The sequence below is a fragment of the Coturnix japonica genome, chromosome 3 (genome assembly GCF_001577835.2).
Source record: "Coturnix japonica isolate 7356 chromosome 3, Coturnix japonica 2.1, whole genome shotgun sequence".
In the NCBI taxonomy this organism is placed as follows: Eukaryota; Metazoa; Chordata; class Aves; order Galliformes; family Phasianidae; genus Coturnix; species Coturnix japonica.
Window position 1 is genome coordinate 26,694,725 of NC_029518.1, and position 17,635 is coordinate 26,712,359.

The 17,635-nt window shown below is 37.0% G+C and overlaps 1 protein-coding gene across 1 annotated transcript in view; it reads right to left on the reverse strand.

The window, feature by feature from the left end:
- The window catches only part of ZFAND3 (zinc finger AN1-type containing 3), a gene marked incomplete at its 5' end in the record, with an annotated part of 124,073 nt that overhangs the window by 78,874 nt on the left and 27,564 nt on the right, over window positions 1-17,635 (reverse strand). The window contains 2 exon segments of the mRNA NM_001323243.1: window positions 10,376-10,402; window positions 12,223-12,263. Coding sequence (NP_001310172.1) covers window positions 10,376-10,402; window positions 12,223-12,263 — 68 coding nt within the window.

Sequence of the window (17,635 nt, forward strand, 5' to 3'; positions counted from 1 at the left end):
TCAAGTGCCACTGATAACATGTTCAGAAGCAAAAGGGAGCTAGCTGCAAATTTTCCTTCCCTGTAGGTTGAAGTATGATTTAATTTCTCAGGCTCAAGTATGTGTGCAGAGAGAACCACAACTGACTATTCATCTGCCCTCTATAGGGATCTGGTCATTGCAGCTTGCTGTTTGGAAGAGAAAATGGTTTCAAGTTAAAAACAAAACAATTATTTCTGTTCTCCTGTAAACAGACACACTGTACTTTGCTATGCTCCTACAGAAATAAATAAATACCTTAATACCCAATAAATACCTTAAAATCCCATTTTCTGGAGTATGGTCAGCATAACACAGAGCTGCTCGCATCAGCCATTTATGCAGTACTAACTCACAGTAAATATCTTATAAATCACAAGGAAAATAGCTTTCCTTCTGTCAGAAAAAGCTCAAGAGAACAAATACATGAAACCTGACCTTTACATCAAAAAAGGTCTTGGGTTACCACCAAGAAAACCAGGTTCTGTTACAAAAGCTTCCAGGAACTCTACATTTCTAAACCCTTTTGATGAATATTCCTACGTATTTTTGTTTCATCTGAGACCCAACAAGAACTTTCTGAAGGGGAAAAAAAATGGAAAAAAAAAAAAACACTGAAAAGTACCAGAGACCTATTGATATCCATGGCTACCAGCTTCACTGATGTGGAAAGCCAGAGCTAGCCATCTTTGTTTTGGATTTAGAGATGACCTTTGTTTCAGGTGCTCATGGATTTGAGAACCCAATTTAAAAGAAGAAGTTATTAATTCTGGTGCCCATCCAGTCACCTATGACTAACAATCACACACCAGGCTCTGATTTTCTCACATACTGATGATCAAAAAAGCTTCTATTTCAAGTTAAATATTTACAGTTAGAACTGTTCTGTTTTTCGAAAATAGTAATTACAAATAATAATACTGAGAAACAATGCATGCTTGAATATTTCTAAAGGCTATATTTGTCAACTGGATAGATGTAAAACACCCATTAAAGCCTTCCAGATTTCTAGGACTATTTATACATATAACAAGTTGCTCTATATATTAGTAAGTCCCATTAAAAAGAAACCAACAAACATACAAAACACAGCTGTCAAAATGTAGCTTGAAATTGCTGCTCAAAGCTTTTCAGTAGAAAGTTACGCCGAGGGCTTGAAGTGATGCACGGAATTTGCTGAGACATAGAAAATGTCATTGTGAAATAGTGCACTCACCTAAACTGAGATCAACTCCCGATCTCTTCACATACTACAGGACAGGATACATTAATAAAGGTGAACAACAGCTCATCTGTTAAGGCGTATAAAACTATACTAAACATAGATAAAACACAGTGGGAGATAACACCAATATATTTCAATTTCAGCCTAAAAATTCATGAGGCACCCACACTTACCTCCAAAGACACCTTTTATAGGACTGGAGTTTGTTGAGGATTTCTGTAGCTTTGGAGTTTTTCTATTTTGTTTTTAACTGGGGGGGGAAGAGGGTTTTCAGGTAAAAGAAGGGCAAAACAAACATAGGCTTTGTATAGAAGAGCAAAGCCAAGAATGTACACAAAAACCAACAGTACATCTTTTATTCCTGATTTAGTTCACTGAAAACAAGACTTACCTAAGATAAAAAGAATTCAACTGGAAACAAGCAAACACCAACCAGAAGTCCTTGAGACATATTTTGTTAAAACAAGCTTATTTTTGTTCTTCTCTAATGCTTATAGAGAAGAGAAGTTGCTCTATGCTCCAACCCATAGGTTGGATATCAGGAAACACTTCTTTACAGAAAGGGTTGTTAAGCACTGGAATAGGCTCCCCAGGGAGGTGGTTGAGTCACCATCCCTGGATGTGTTTAAAAATCGTTTGGATGTGGTGCTCGGGGACATGATTTAGCGGAAGGTTTTTAGTTAGAGTAGTACGGTTAGGTTGTGGTTGGACTCAGGTCCTTTCCAACCTGAGTAATTCTATGATTCTATGATCTACTGGCTGCTTGTAATTCACTATGACTTCCCCCGGGAGCTAATCATAAATGCCTCAACCCCAAAAGAAAAATCTCCTGCTATTTGGGAACTGAGATCAAGTGGCTTTGCTACTAATTTTGCTGAGCTGCTAACATATGTGAATGTGCATTAATAGATAAAGTTTAGAAATCTCCCAGGTTTTCTCCTCTTACGCTAAGTTCAAGAAACTTGTTAATTTCATTTACTCATTTATTCAAGTAAGCTAGAGCGGTGCTGTGGTTAAAATTACACAAACCACTGCTTCCCTCTCAATTTGTTCCATGGAATTTTTAATGCAAGGAAGAGAGAAAAAAATCTTTACTATGCACTGAAGAACATCATTAGAGCTACATTTTAAATTTTCTTGCTGGACTCTGTAAACAAAGATGCCACTGGACTGCTCATTATGCTTCAGCACTTCTGCTGGTCACTACAGAGACAGCAGGCTTAGGTCAAAATTGTGACCTGGTGGCATCAGAGCAGCTCAGAATCAACACTCCTGACTCATGATTTCATGGTTCTGTACTTTGTGGGATACACGGGTATTTTAAGGCCAGATTTCAGGAATTCTGAATATTTATTTATTTTGTCTTTGAGCCTGAATCAACACAAACATCAGGATGAAAATCAACCAACTCCAAGCATCTTTCATACACAAATTCCTTAAGGGGTATCATTTAAGCTGTGTGTGGTTACAAATGTTTTCATTTTCAGGAAAACAACACAACTACTAATGAGACACCTCTGAAGATTTTCACATAGATTAAGGCTGCTCACAAATTACAGCACAGTTGGACTTGATCTTAAGTGTCCTTTCTAACCTAAATTATTCTGTGATTATGCTTTTTACTTTACATACACTATTAAGTAGAAACTCATGCATAAACAATGTTTTTTAAAAAATAATGGTTACTGCTGTGTTATATACATATAACTGCATGAGTAGTTCTCCCTGTGCTAACTCTGAGAACATACAAGGTTTTGTAATAGATATATGAAGACTGGTACAAATTCAGAATGAGTAGAACATTCAAAGCTCCAGATGAAGCAGCTTTACAATAGTTAAAAGTATGCATTAATTCTAACAGTGCTATATGATGTCACAAATAAAGAATAAAAAATACTGAATAAAAAGCATCAAGAAGATCAGAACAGCAACCATAGGGTGGCCGCTGAAAGGAAGGAAAAGAAGTTCGAGAATTTTCAGAGACTCACAGAATGACTTGAGTTGGAAGGGACCTTCAAAATCACCCAACCACTTCCAGCCTTGACAATGTGGGCAGGGCTGCCAACCACTAGATCAAGCTGTCCAGAGTCCCATCTAGCCTGGCCTGGATGACCTCCAGGGATGGGGCATCTGGGCAACCTGCTCCAGCCCAGTGCCTCACCAGCCTCTTACGGGTTAAGACGAAATAATGAAGCAAAAGGTCCAACACAGCATCCATTCCTTAAAGGTATTAAAAGGAAGTCAATTTGTTATCACAGTGTGGATTCAACAGCCGTAACACCTTGCTCACCATGTAGTGCACAGCTTATCTTTGCCAGACTACTTGGACATGAACCTTGGGGCCAATATGTGGATGTGAAAGCATAAATAGACCAAATCAATCTAATTACAGATTTTGTGCAATCAAATTGCCTTTCTGTTCCATAACATCTGACACAGAGTTGTTATTCTAATCTGCATTATGCTCAGAGTTAAGATGTAGAGTGGCAGAGCAGGAATGAAGGATCGAGCTTCTATTTCAGTTTGAGCAATTTAATCAGTGTGAGAGGCCTGACTAACTTTGAAGACAGCCAATTTTCAGTTTAATATCTACTAATGGCATGCTTACTTCAAGCCAATTTGGAAGAGGAAAATAAAAATATTGTTCCTCAAAATAACTTGTTACTTCCCAAGATGAAGCTCTAAATAAACCTTAGATGAACACTACTATTGTAACAAACACTAGACTATTTTTTTCTAAACTTCATAACCACTTCAGTAAAGCAATGAAATATCAACATCCCTCAGTAACTAATGAGGAATGGAGTCACACAAGTGGAAGGGAAAAAAAAAAGAGGACTTGCCTATTATGACTACTACCTACAAAATGATCGTTGGCTATGAAAAGGAAATCAGATCTCGAGCGGTTGGCTAGCTGTATAGCTGCTGGACCACATTCCTTTCATATAAATCGGCTAGACAATTCAGAAGTCATCAGTTACATATTGTTCTATTACCCAGATCACATTTGTCCTGTATGTCTGCTTACCTAACAGCTTAAATCACCTTTACAAGTAGCTGTACTTCCCCCTTACATCTAGTTGCTGAGCCAGAAGGTTTTCACAAGGGAGGTTTTTCTTGGCCTTGCCTTGCTTGTGTATGCAATGACTGCTGAAATGTTGTCCGAGTCAACCACCATGACTGTTCACCTAAATTTTTTCCCTCAGTGTCCTTAGCTGAAGGTTGTTGCTGAACAGCAACTTCTTTCTTCCAAGGTGTACAAGCACAAAGGATATGCCAATTCAAGTGAAGAGAGAGCAATGAAAATGTGGGGGTGGAATGCATGAAAGAAGAGTATTTAAAAATAAAATGAACATACATAATATTTGTTGCATTTAGTTTGAACTCACCAAGTTTTGTGTAAACAACAACTGAATGGTGGATAATTTCTACAAGTAACAAACATTAATGTTGATGGTCATAGTGGTATCCCTTCCCACAGCATGCTGGAATGGCAGAACACCGAACCCTCCCTTATGGTCACCTAACCTAGCACATAACCTTAGTATGCATATTTTCTACTTCACTTGTAAAATCCCTTTTAAACTACCTCTTTTACAACCTGGCAGTTTTCCTGCAAAACCTCAGCCTGCTGAGTAGCAGTACAAAGGGAAATAGAAAGGTTAGCTCTTAGCATTGTATTATTTTCTTGTGGCATTAATGATTACACTCTTAAAAAACATGCAGTAAACCCAACAGCTGTCCTTGTGCATTTCTAAATACTCCATATGCAGTACTGCACAACACTGTCTCCGGTGACAAATTATATTTTATTTGCAAGACAAAACATGAATCTGGATCAGACTTCTCAGATGAATGAGTTGAACATTTCTAAAATGTGATTACTGATACTGACCTCTCTTCTCAGAGAGAAAGAGTTAAATTGCTTCCCTTATTCCCCAAAGCCTGCTGGTCTCACGCAGCAGTGCCATGTTTTATTTAAAACATGCACTCTCTCAGTAACCACTTGTTCTAATTGGCAAGGCAAGGCTGGGTCCCCAAAGCACACAGCTCGTTACATTCAGTTTGGATTACAAAAACACGATGAAACAAACTGCATCGAAATGTACAAATTAACAGCTCAAGAGTGCACGACACAGACATGGAATTAGATTGTAATATGGAACAAACTCCACAGGGAGGCTAAGGAACAAATCACTAGTGTCTCTATAAACTACAGAAGGTTTCCAAACGAGCAAATGAACAAAACAGCACACAGACTTTTCTATAACTCAAATAAATTGCTAAGTGTGGAAAGAAAAAAAAAAGGAAAAAAAGAAAAACATTCTCCTATAAATGCATACATAATATATGAGAGGGAATAGAATTACACGGGTTTAATAAATGAAACCTGTGGGTTGCACAGTCTGTACAGGTAACTCTGTTTTCATGCTGACAATGTGTGAACATCATGGCACTTAAGTCATATCTCTTTTTTTTTAATAAATATATATATATATATTAAATCACAGAACCTATACACATGGGACTAAATTACAGCTGTTTTTTTCAACAAGTCATTTGGAAAGGTTATGAGTTAGAAGGTGAACAAGATATTAAAGAAATAGAAAGAAACCAGCTTTACCATTAAGTAAGAGAAAACAGAACTACAGCGCAAACAATAACAGAAGTTCAAGAAAATAATGGACTGAGCTCTTTGTCTGCTTGTCAGTCTGTGCAATGGGCCTAGCAACCTTCTGAGATAAAGAAAATATCAATGTTAGCTAATCAAATTAGAGAAAAAAATTTACTTAGGTATATTTGGCAGTCTTTGCAGGTAGCCAGCACTGAGATGTTGCATTCTTGAGTGTAATCCATGTATATATAGAGAGTAAATGAACCCCAGATTACTGGGCTGTGACTTTAGCAAGATGCAATCCAATAGAACAGCCCGTAATCTCCTACAGGATAGTCAACCAACAGGATTCACTGTCTGAAAAACACTGAAGTTCTTAATTAAAATGCATTCAATTTTCCTAGGCTACATGCTGAAAACACTTTCAAATGTCACTGGAAAAATCTCAACTAACTTGACATTAGTAGCAGCCTGAAAGAAGAAAAAGTTGAACTATTTTGAGAAACACTTTGAGTGCCAGATGCAAAAGAAATTCTCTTCCTTCCACTAACCATTCTGTAAACACAGAAACAGAAAATGCTTCATAGGTCTGTCCTCCATCAGCATTACATCAGCATCCCAATACTTACATAGGGGAAGATGAAAGAGGAAGACCAAGGAGAAAATAATTGAGGAAATCAAACCAGCAGCTGAAGCATCGGCCCCACTGACAGCCTACACTCTGTACAACATCTTCACATAGGCCAGTGCTGGGCAGATGAAGCTGCCTTTAAAGTCCTTCCATTGAATGCCTAGCAAAATGCAACAAATACTGACACAAGACAGCTTAGAAATCTTGAACTCTGATACTTCCATGCCATGTCAATACAGGTAGAAATGAAATATGCCTCTCATTGGGAGAACCTCTTAAGTTAGTATATTTATATGGCATAAAATTTAATCTCTATTTACACTTAAAAGCACAGCAAGTTTAGAAGGTCAGAAATTAATCTCTCCCTCATTTCCAATTTATACATATTATTAAACTAGAAGCACATAGCATAACTATGCTGGATGATTTGATTGATGGGACCATATCTGAGCGAACTAAAACAATTATTTCTAAACTGAAAGCAACCATACTTGAACAAATTCATTTTCCCCTATTAATTCATATTTATCCACCAAAACCTTAAGACAGGTTCAGGAAAAAGAAGTAAAAACCAAAATCCTTTCCCATTCCTTGATAAAAATATTGCTGTGTTCTAACAACCCAACCACAGCTATTACTCAGATCTTCGCACTTCTTAAAACTGCAGAATAATGCAGTAGAAATAATCTTTGGGGTCAGCAGTGTAAATCAAGCCTATAAATACGTGAGGCCCAGCTGAAGATTGAAGTTATTCATCCAATTATTTGCTTAATTCCATTTAATGACTTCTTTTTTTTTTCCAAATGTTTGGCATACATCTGACTTTGTCAAATTTACTAATTATATTAGGGAAAAGATATCTTACCAGTCTTCCCTCTCTTAAAAATTCCTTGGGCACAGAGTAAGGGAAATTAAGTACATGCCAAGCATCATCTATGTTTGTATCTGGAACGCTGCAGTTCTTTACCAGCAGGTGTTCTAGAAATTAGCAGTGTTTTTATTGCTACTTCAAACAGCAACACAATTTTCCAAAGAACTGTTCAGCTTCAAGCCTGAATGTACAATAAAATTCAAAGATGCATCCTTACCAGTCTCAAATGCTAGTCAGTGAGAGCTGCTGTTTGTAACAAGCAGCCTCTGTACTTCAAAATACAAACCCAGAAATGGCTACAGCAACAAATTCTAGCCTAATGAAGAAAGAGATTTAGGCACCAGCTTCCATTAGGAACCAGCAAAGGTAAAAAACAACATCCTGCTGCCTTTTTGCAAAAAGATGCGTTTTGTTTACAGGTAAAGAGAACTACTGTATGGTTCTTTCCAGTTTGTTTTAAACTTTTGAAGATTCTTGCTCTTTTCCCAACAATAAAGTACTACATGATAGAACAAGGATATGGAAAATGAAAGCGTGACAGATTAATTATTCATTTAGGAGCAAAAAATTAACAAAGAGAAGGGCTGAATGAGTATAATTTATCATGCAGCAGGAGACAGCAAAGAACACAAAACATGAACTAGCAACATACAACATGCAAGCTCTGAAAAGGTTTTCAGTACCCTGAAATCTTGACTGATGGACAAGTTAGCAGCTTATTAAAAGCAAGGCAGGGATGTTTAGGGCATTTTTTTTTTTGGCCACATCATCCTTAAGAGTAGGTGTTGTCACCACCACATAATGCAGCGTTCTGAATCAGTCCCAGGTTTTACAAAGACAGTGAAAAGAGGAAACTCCATTATTCAAGTGACTCTGAGTCACAGAAAAGAAACAAGATTTTGTAAGCTCTGAAAATTGTGTATGACTTGAGTATGACAAAATAAACAGCTGCTGAGCAAAACAGAAGGATTAAATAAAAGCATACAGTAAACTCCTCATTCTGAGTGAGCTCAGGGTACGGAGAGATTAGCAAATCTGTTACTTCTAGAATCAGATGATACATAGGAGATATCAGTACTCACTTTTATTCCTCCCATTAGATCTCCAAACACAAGAAAAAATAAAATGTACCATTCAAGTTACAAAACTTGGCAAGGAGACAAGCACATGGCTGATTGTCAGCAATACCGATTCCTTCCTTTATGAAAGGAGATTAAAATTCTTTACCTAACAAGTCCTTCATAGAACATAACTCACAGCTGGATTAAGACAGACATGAACATACACTTCTAGAATATTTCAATCACATAAAAAATAGAAATGCTATGAAACTGATTCACAAATCTGTGAATATCCTAATCACCATTTCACAATCTCCCAGTTTTACAGGCATATCTGCCCATTGAGCCATCCAGTGCTGCACTTACCTTTAGCTTCACACATTACTGAACAACCTGAAATCTACTTCTTGCATCCCTCTGGCCAATATGGACTGCAACATCACGAAAATTAAACTTTCTAGACTCCCAATGGATCAAATGGATTAAAGTGAGAACCCAGATTCGTTGTTTCTTTTCAAGCTACTGAAGTAGAAAGTCTAGCTTTACAGTTTTCTGTATTTAAATATTTATTCTCCCTCTGTAATAGTTTATTCTGTGACTGTTCCCACAGGCTCCAATTAAAACTGAGCTCTTGTTGCACCAGGTGCTGTTTTTGTGAATGTTTGCAGAATTCCTACCTGAAAGCAGGTAGGCCTCATAGAAGTGGCTTTTCATAAGCATTCAGTGTCCCTATCTGAAGTTGATATCACAACTTCCCTAAGCATAACAGGAATAAAACTAGATTAATAAAGAACACTTTTGAAAAAATTTCACTCATTGCTGTTCTGCATTTTAACCGTTCAGATTAAGCAGCCTGTATTGAAACTACAGAGGTTGCACTACTAGGCAGTGTGTCACTAAAGCAGATGCTCTGTCTGTAATTTCCATTTTTTCCATTTAACAGCTTATATTCTGATTAAGTAAAACCTACACTTTACTGTGTTTGTATTTGGAATGTGCAAGAAGTCTGAAACAACTATGTCTCAACCATCTGAAAAGTAAATTTATCTGATGCAATTTAATATGCAAGATTACATTTGCACTGTACCTGGAGATTTTGTAACATTGATAGCACGTGTTCGGCACAGAAATCGAGGCAGAACATTGTACTTTGCAGAAGTACAATTAACTTGAAATGATGTTAAGAAAAGCTCTCGAATACTTCAGAGTCTGATACTTCCAGTGGGGCTTAAACAAAACGAACCAGCTATTCCTTCTTGGAACAGACAAATGGAGTGAAGGAAACAAAGAGAGCTGAAGAGGACAGTAAAGTTCAAGCTCTTCTCCAGTACTTAAGTATCTTTACACACCAGACAATTCAGCACGAGGAACAACAGATTTGCCCTTGTACAAAACGAGCTAAATGTCCCTTTAAGTTCTATACCAATACATTAGTTCCTTCTGGACAAAGGATTCTATGTATTTGAAATAACCAACTCCCTCTTGTCACCAAGAGTTTAACAACTTGATCTCTGTAAAAACACCTTAAAAGTATTCTCCTGTTCCATTTAAGATGTACAAATAGTTGAAACAAAGAGTTTCAGTCTCTGTGCTACTTCTAGTGAATTCATCTTGATTAGAAAGGAGACATCGCTAGTACTTGGTCAAACAAGAAGGTACGCTGACAGCCCATGACTGCCCTTTGCTCTGCTTCAGAAGGTCTGAGAAAACAGTAAAGACAGGAAGGTTCCATGTAATAATTCATATTTCAACATAAACCCAACACTGTTTTCACCCCATGCTGACCTGTTGACCTTTTCCCCCATAAGTTATATAAGAACATAAAGCTCATGCAAATGCAAAGGGCTTTACTGCTGCATATGTCCTGAATTAATTAAAACAAAACAACAAGCTAGATTAGATCCCTTACATCTGCAATAGGAAAGTAAAAAGGCCATTTAGTGAAGTCACTAACCTTTTTCGTTGTGTGGATTTCTTTTTTCTAAAACAAAAGAGAAAGGAAATGGTGGTCAGGAGAAATAATTCCCAATTTTACCCTGCATACAAATATACTACAATACATTTGAATGAATATCATATTAAAAGAAAAATAATAAAAAAAAAAAGCAAAATTTCTTTTCCACGTTATATTCTTGGAGTGCCTGGAATGGTTCGAAACATATTTCATCAGCTTTCTTGCCTAAATTCTTGCTATCTGTGGTGGTTCAGTTTACAGAGACAACAGTATGTGTCATTATTTCAATACTGTGGTTGGAAACTCAGTAAAACTATGCTAAAAATATTTTCAGTATAAACAAGCTAAAATAAATGCAAATAAAATCTTGAAGAACTTCAGGATTTTTTTCCTAAATCACACATGCTTAGATATCACCTTGTATTTTTACAGCAGAAAACAAATTTGATTAGAGGGAACAGCTCTTCAGGAGAATTATAGAAGTCAAAAAATGGGAACAAAAACTGATTCTCAAAAAGCAAATAAAGAGCAATAAAAGAAACAACATCTTTTGTTTAATGATTGGCTTGATGGTTACAAAGTTTTGGGTACACTGAAAAACACAAAATATTAAGTATGGGCCATTCTGTTATCTCAGAATCAGCAAATCCACATTTTTGAGTTATGCAAACAAGTTATTTTCCAGTGTTGTGAAGAACACTACAGTACTGAGTCAAACCAAAGACCTAATAATTTATATCTCTCTATGGTGTAGAGGGAAAGAGTATATTGAAAGGGCTTGCACTTTCTTAACAATTTCTTCCCATGATCCACAGCTTTAGGAAACAGCCATTGGAATTTATACAAAATTTTGCTGAATAGTCTTGGACAATCTTCATATTCCATGTCTTTGTTTGAGGAAGTGATGTTTAATCTGAGATCTGAAATCCACAAGTCAAAATATACTGTTGTACAAACCTCTGTAAAAGCAGTTTTTATCTTGGCAGCGGGATGAGAGTAGGAAGGAGGAGGGCATGGGCAGCACCCCCTTAAGTTTCAAAGATTCTGCCAATTTTGCATTGAAATCAATGACTATTATAAAATAAATTCAAAAAATGCATAAGCTCAACATTTAGAACTTCAGTTCTAAAAGCAAATCTTTCACAGACAAGCCAATGGCAGTTTCATATTTTTTTCCCCCATCTTTTTAATACTGTGTCTGTTTCCCCAAGAGAAATTAGAATCACGAGCAATGATACCACTTTAATTACAATTTAAAGCAAGCTTGCAATACTAAACAATAGCACAAAACAATCCGGAAGACAAAGCCAGCAGATGCTAACAGAAAAAGGTCAATAGCAATTCCTAACACCTTGGATGGTAGCAATAAAAGAAAATAATATGTAGCAATGGTAGGTAGCCCACTAATGAGCTATGGATGATTTAATTTTCGAAGGCTACGTATTAAAAAAATAAAAATAAAGAGGAAGTGAGCTTTTCTATAGCATCTTTTTGCTCTTTATCTGTATCACATTTCAGAGGATGTTACAAAATAAATGCTAAAAAATTCTGAATTGCAATTCAGAAATGCATTTTTGAGAGCAGTATTATCCATATTGGTGCTGTGCTAACAGTGGAACTGTAGTTTGAGGCTGTTCCTGACTTCCATGACCTTCAACAGCAAGGTTTGATCGGTGCATTTACACAAGAGGTTCTTGATTGGCAAATAAATGAAGAACCAAAGTGAGAAAATCTGATTGTGCATATACATCAGAGGAAGGAAAACCCATGCAAAGACCCTGCAGGAGACATCAATAATGTGGTTTCAATAACCCAACAAAAACCATAAAGCCTTTTAGTGCACTTACCAGCAAAGCATTTGGAACAGAGATTCATAGTCTTGCTGGACCTGAGGCAAAAATAAAAATAAAAATAAAAAAATAAATAAATAAATAGTGAGCTAACATATTCATTATCATTCTAACCAATACAGAGAATTTCAGACGCGGTAACTTACACAGCCAGGAATCAAAAACAACAGGCCAGAAGTAGCAAAATTAGGAACAGGGACGAGGAAGAGATTTCATCTGATAACCTCTTTCCAATTTACAGAGTTTTTAAAACACAATTTTTACATTTATTTACTTTATATTTCAGTCTACCTTTTAAGGTAGATACTGTACACTTACTGAACTTATCTATTGCTGTATGGCAATAATGACAGACAGGAAGAACAGATACATTCTGCTTTAATATTAAAGTCCTCCTTGGCAAAAGCTTTGCAGTCGAAACAAATCTTGGATCCAGTATTACAGTACAGAGATTTAGATGTTGAACTTATAAGGACATAGACAGATGTGCTCTTGGAATTCTAGCTGGAATGGTTGAAGGAGTTATTACCTCAAGCTGTTCATCACCACCCTCAGCTGCACCCAGCAGTAATTTAAAGTAACCTGGCTAACTTTGCACTGACATGGACTAGGATAGTTCATACGATCTGTTAATGTGGCTCAACTTTCAGGGCAGTAACCTTCAGTTGAGAGAAAAACAGCTGGAGAATAACAGCAACATCTGAAGTCACCCAGATGTCTCCAAAGCTTCGCGCAATTATGCCACAAGTGTTCAACCTCAGAGAAAATCAGCAGGCTCAAAAACAAAGTTAAGGCTACAGCCCTCTCGAGGACTACAACGAATTCACACAGTTTCCCGCAGCTAACAAAGAATTCTAATATCACACCTCCCTTACAAAATTGTCCTGGAGAACATGCTCACAGTCTCTAAGCACTGAAACGTTTTTAGGTAAGTACAGCCCATTCTCTGTGCACACTGCCCAATATTTGGTTCATTCAACATTCCCTTAACGCCATTATGAGCATCAGTATCATCCTGAGTAGGCCTGAAAGCACACATTGGCAGGTAAGGCTCTACCAAAGCCATTCATGTTCAGAAGACCTTTTTAACTCTCCTCAGGGCAGCCTCTTACCAGGAAGATCTCACTTAGGCAAATTAACTATGTATTTATCTATAAAAACATGTCTACTTAAAAACAACTGAAGCTACCTACACCTTTTTCTAATTCCAGCCAAACATGGACAGAATTTTGAGACAAGATTTGCACTGAACAATATAAAACTTTAAGAATCAAGAGTCAAAGCAAAAATCTCATTTTCTTTTTTCTCCAAAGCAATTAAATCACAAAAGATTACACCTATTAGAATTATATAGTTTTTCCCCCAAGCCTGCAAATGAACATTTGGAATGACTTCCCAGTTAAAAAGTAAATCCATACTCAATCAATCAGATCTTAGCATTACTCACATGAAAACATTACAGATGCTTTTCAATTCATGCACATTTAAAAGCTGGTTTACATCAAGCTCAAGAGTTCTAGGAGAACATAGTACACTGCAGATATGAGACTATAAGCATTTGCCAGCTATTGCAAGAGCCACGGACACATGAAAGCTAGTTTTAAACACAGTATGTGCACAGGAGAAAAGTTAATTCCCAGGAGAAGCAGAGCAGCATTTGTAGCCATACAAGTACATATCATAGTGGTGTATACCCAAAGATTCAATATCTATGTTGACAGTCTGCACAGATTTTCTACCTTCAAAAGAACTGCAATTAAGAACAGCACCGTGAGTCAACACCTACAGCATTAGTGTGCTGCAGTTCAGTACTCACTGCTTATGGATTAGACCTTCTGGAGCAGCTCAATATGCCAGGAAGGAGCTTCTTTGCAAAGCCATTAAACCCCAGGGGAAGCAAAGAAAAAGAAAGGTAGAGTTCAGATGGTTTATATTGATGACATCGGGATGGACAATGACATATGTTTGACATATGTTTCCATCAACCATCTCAGCCGTTAAATATCAATCCAAATCCTCGTATAATACTTACTTAACCACATACTAACAATGAAAAACCACACACAAATGCACAAATAGAACATACAGCCATGCAAAAAAAAAAAAAAAAAAAAAGAAAGAAAGAAAAATGGGCTGCCATTTACTCAATACAAAAACACAGGGTGTTTTTTTGTTTTTTTTTAAAGACAGTGCTATTGGACAGGCAAGCAAAACAACTTCAGCTCACTGTTATTCTTTCAAGGTTCACTTTCAGATGCCTTTATGTGCTTTTTTTAAGGCATACAGATTAGTCAGAGGCTGCAACACTGGATGAGAACCTCGACTGCTTTTCTTGTTCCTTGAAGTGTCTTGTTTTGTTGTTGTTTATTTTTTGTTTAGTTTCTTCCACACAGAGGTCACTGCAGATAAACCAATAGTAAGATAGTAACAGCTCCGATTAACCATCAGCCCTTGTGGAAAGTGCAGTATAGATACAAGCAGTGTAGATACTTCAAGTTCAGGAGGTATTACCTGAGAGATGTGTTAATGTCTGTCAAGTAAAGCACACATTTAATGGTGTTCTATTACACTGCAAATCCCTCCTCTCTTACCTAGGATTTCCTCCTTGCTCTCACAAGCCGCTTAAAACTGAGCAAACCTGCATGTGCTATTTCTCCCCATGTAAACTTTCCTATCCATACTGTTGTTTTATATTAATCATAATGATTTATTTATTTCCATGTTCCTGACAGTCTTTTCAAATATACATCTGGAATACAGGTTATTTCTCAAGGTAATTTCATTTGAAATGCTCACATGAGAAAAGGATCATGACATAAGGTGGTCGTGGTACAGCCCACTTTGTTTCCACTACACAGACGCAAAATGCAACTAAGAAGCAGATGATTTCTAGGAAATTCAGTACATGTTTGATTTCTAGGAAAATTCATTACAACGATGAGAGTAAAGGTAAATAAGGCACAGAGAGATTAAAGTCCAAGTTAACCCTGGCAAGAACAGACTGCAAGCCTTCGGACTAATAGCCAACGCTTTCATACCCTCCTCTTACAGTTAGGTTGGGGATACTCAACATGCTTATGAATTAGTCATCAAATCACTGGTTTTAATGAGACATTAAGGTAATTCCCAGGTTTCCCTCATAAAAGTCAGCTTCATGCTTAACAGCATTTAGTTCAGAGCTACTGCAGTACATATTTTATATCTACAATTTCCCTACAGTCAGTTCTGTATTAGCAATCTATCATCTCCACCTGCACATAATTTAAGCTGGTATTCAGAAAGACATTCATATTTATGGATAAACCAAGTCAAATACAACCGCATTGTCTTAGAGGCAGAATACAAGTTAAACCTTACTTGAAGGTACTTCCATCTGCCAAAAAGAAACCATTTAACTAAAGGGTGATAAAAATTATGTAGATTTGGAAACCACGAGGTGAAGCAATGCTTGGAAGGTCAAGTGGCAGAGCAAATTATAGGCAGGGGAGCTTCAAACCAGCTGGAAAATCCCAGAGGCTTCAGAAGTATTTCACACAACTATTTGACAAAACTTGGTCTGAAAAAATCCCAGCTATTTAAAAATACTTCCACTTCCCAGAAGAAAAAAGAAATAAAATCCAAAAAACCAGAAAAAATCTGCCTTAAAAACACAGCCTTGAAAGCAGTAACAGTGAATGACACAGGCTTTGAAAAGGAAGGAACTGCAGAAATAGGTCAACCCAGAATTCATTGTACATTTATATTTCAAGTGAAAACTCATATGTAAAGGTAAAAATAAAAAACCTCACTTCGGCATATTTAGATCATCCCTCACTTGGATTATTGCACATACAAATTTCCAAAGCAAATGAAACTATTTGAACCAATAGATGCACACAGAGGCCACCACCAGAGCTTAACTTCAGCGAGATCAACAACCACACCTCAGACCAAATGCACACAACAGAAAGGGAGAGGAACTGACTACCAAAAATAACATTATTCCACTTCTGTAGATTGATACACTGCAACTAATTGGCAAAATCAAAAGAACTAAGATTCTTATTCAGCTGCTCTGCTTCCCTTTTCATATATTACTTTTGTAATGTTCTTATGAAGGCATGGCGTCACCTATCCCACTGAAAGCACTGAAAATTATTTACTTGAATTCTATACCCTGCTCTACTAATTATTCCTTTTAATTATTGCCATCTGGCAGCATACAACTATGAGGTACTGCCCATTCTACTCTTCTGTCTCCACTGAAGTCCTTTCCCTTCCCCTAGTAAACAATATAAAGCCACAGACAGAGAACAAAGAGTTTTACCCCAAAATCTCAGGCTGATAGGTGTATCACACTTGGTTCTAATAGGCAGAATGTAAAAGAGAATCTCAGCCTGAAGATTCTAGAATAAATTACATGCTGAAACTCAGAGCACTAGGAGAGAGTTTAAAAGCATTATACAATGCCACTTCATCTCAGCATCCTCAGACTTCCTAATGAAAACAATTTTCTGCCAAGAAACTTGGATAGGCTTACCTAATAAATACCAAAGGTTTTGTAACAAAACCTTACATTTTCCAGCAGTCAGGCACTTCCCAGCTTCCCCAATCGCATTTTAAAGAAGAAAGATGAAAAGGCAAACCAGAAACGCTAAGAACTAATACTTCACACAAGTGCTAAAGGGCAGCAGAAAACACCCCGTTTGGTCTATAGTGTATGAACTCCTTCACATTTTAAATAGTCAACTAGTATTACTAATACAAACATCCACCAATGGGCAGATTCATACACTGCACTATAGGAAAGCCTAATTCTGTCATAGGTGTATAATCCTCATAGCTATAAAAGAAAACAAACAAACAAACAAGAACAGCAGTAACTTTTGGAAATAATTCTTCTTAGGTTGTGTTTTGGAACTGGAACAATAAGGAATTTGAAGAAAAAATATAGAACACATGTATTAGATGTTTCATTTTGAATGTAGCTTGCACTTGTGGCTTAAGTATGATTTAGCATTTTTATTGGTTAACAAGACTTTCCAGCATACCCAGCATATCTTTCCCATTTAGAAGTTCTTATGATTTGGCAGTCAGAAAACGTATCTGCTTCAGTAGCACTCTAACTGCACTGGTGATTAAACACATCATGTCCCTCTTGGTCCTCTTCCAGTACAGCACTCAGAACGTCATGTCAGTGTCACCACAGTCAAATCTTTCCTAGTCCCTGAACGATACCTGCCCAGCATGTCGAGGTCTGTGTGTCTGAGAAACATTAGCATGCACTCAGTCATGCCATTAATTAGTTAAAGCTACACAGAAGCCTCCTCCCTGAATTTCCTGCGCATGCTGTTTTTTCATGTGTTTGGCAACTTTGGACAACTGTAACATATGTTAAAGTAATGCATTTATACTACCGTAGTTAATGGTC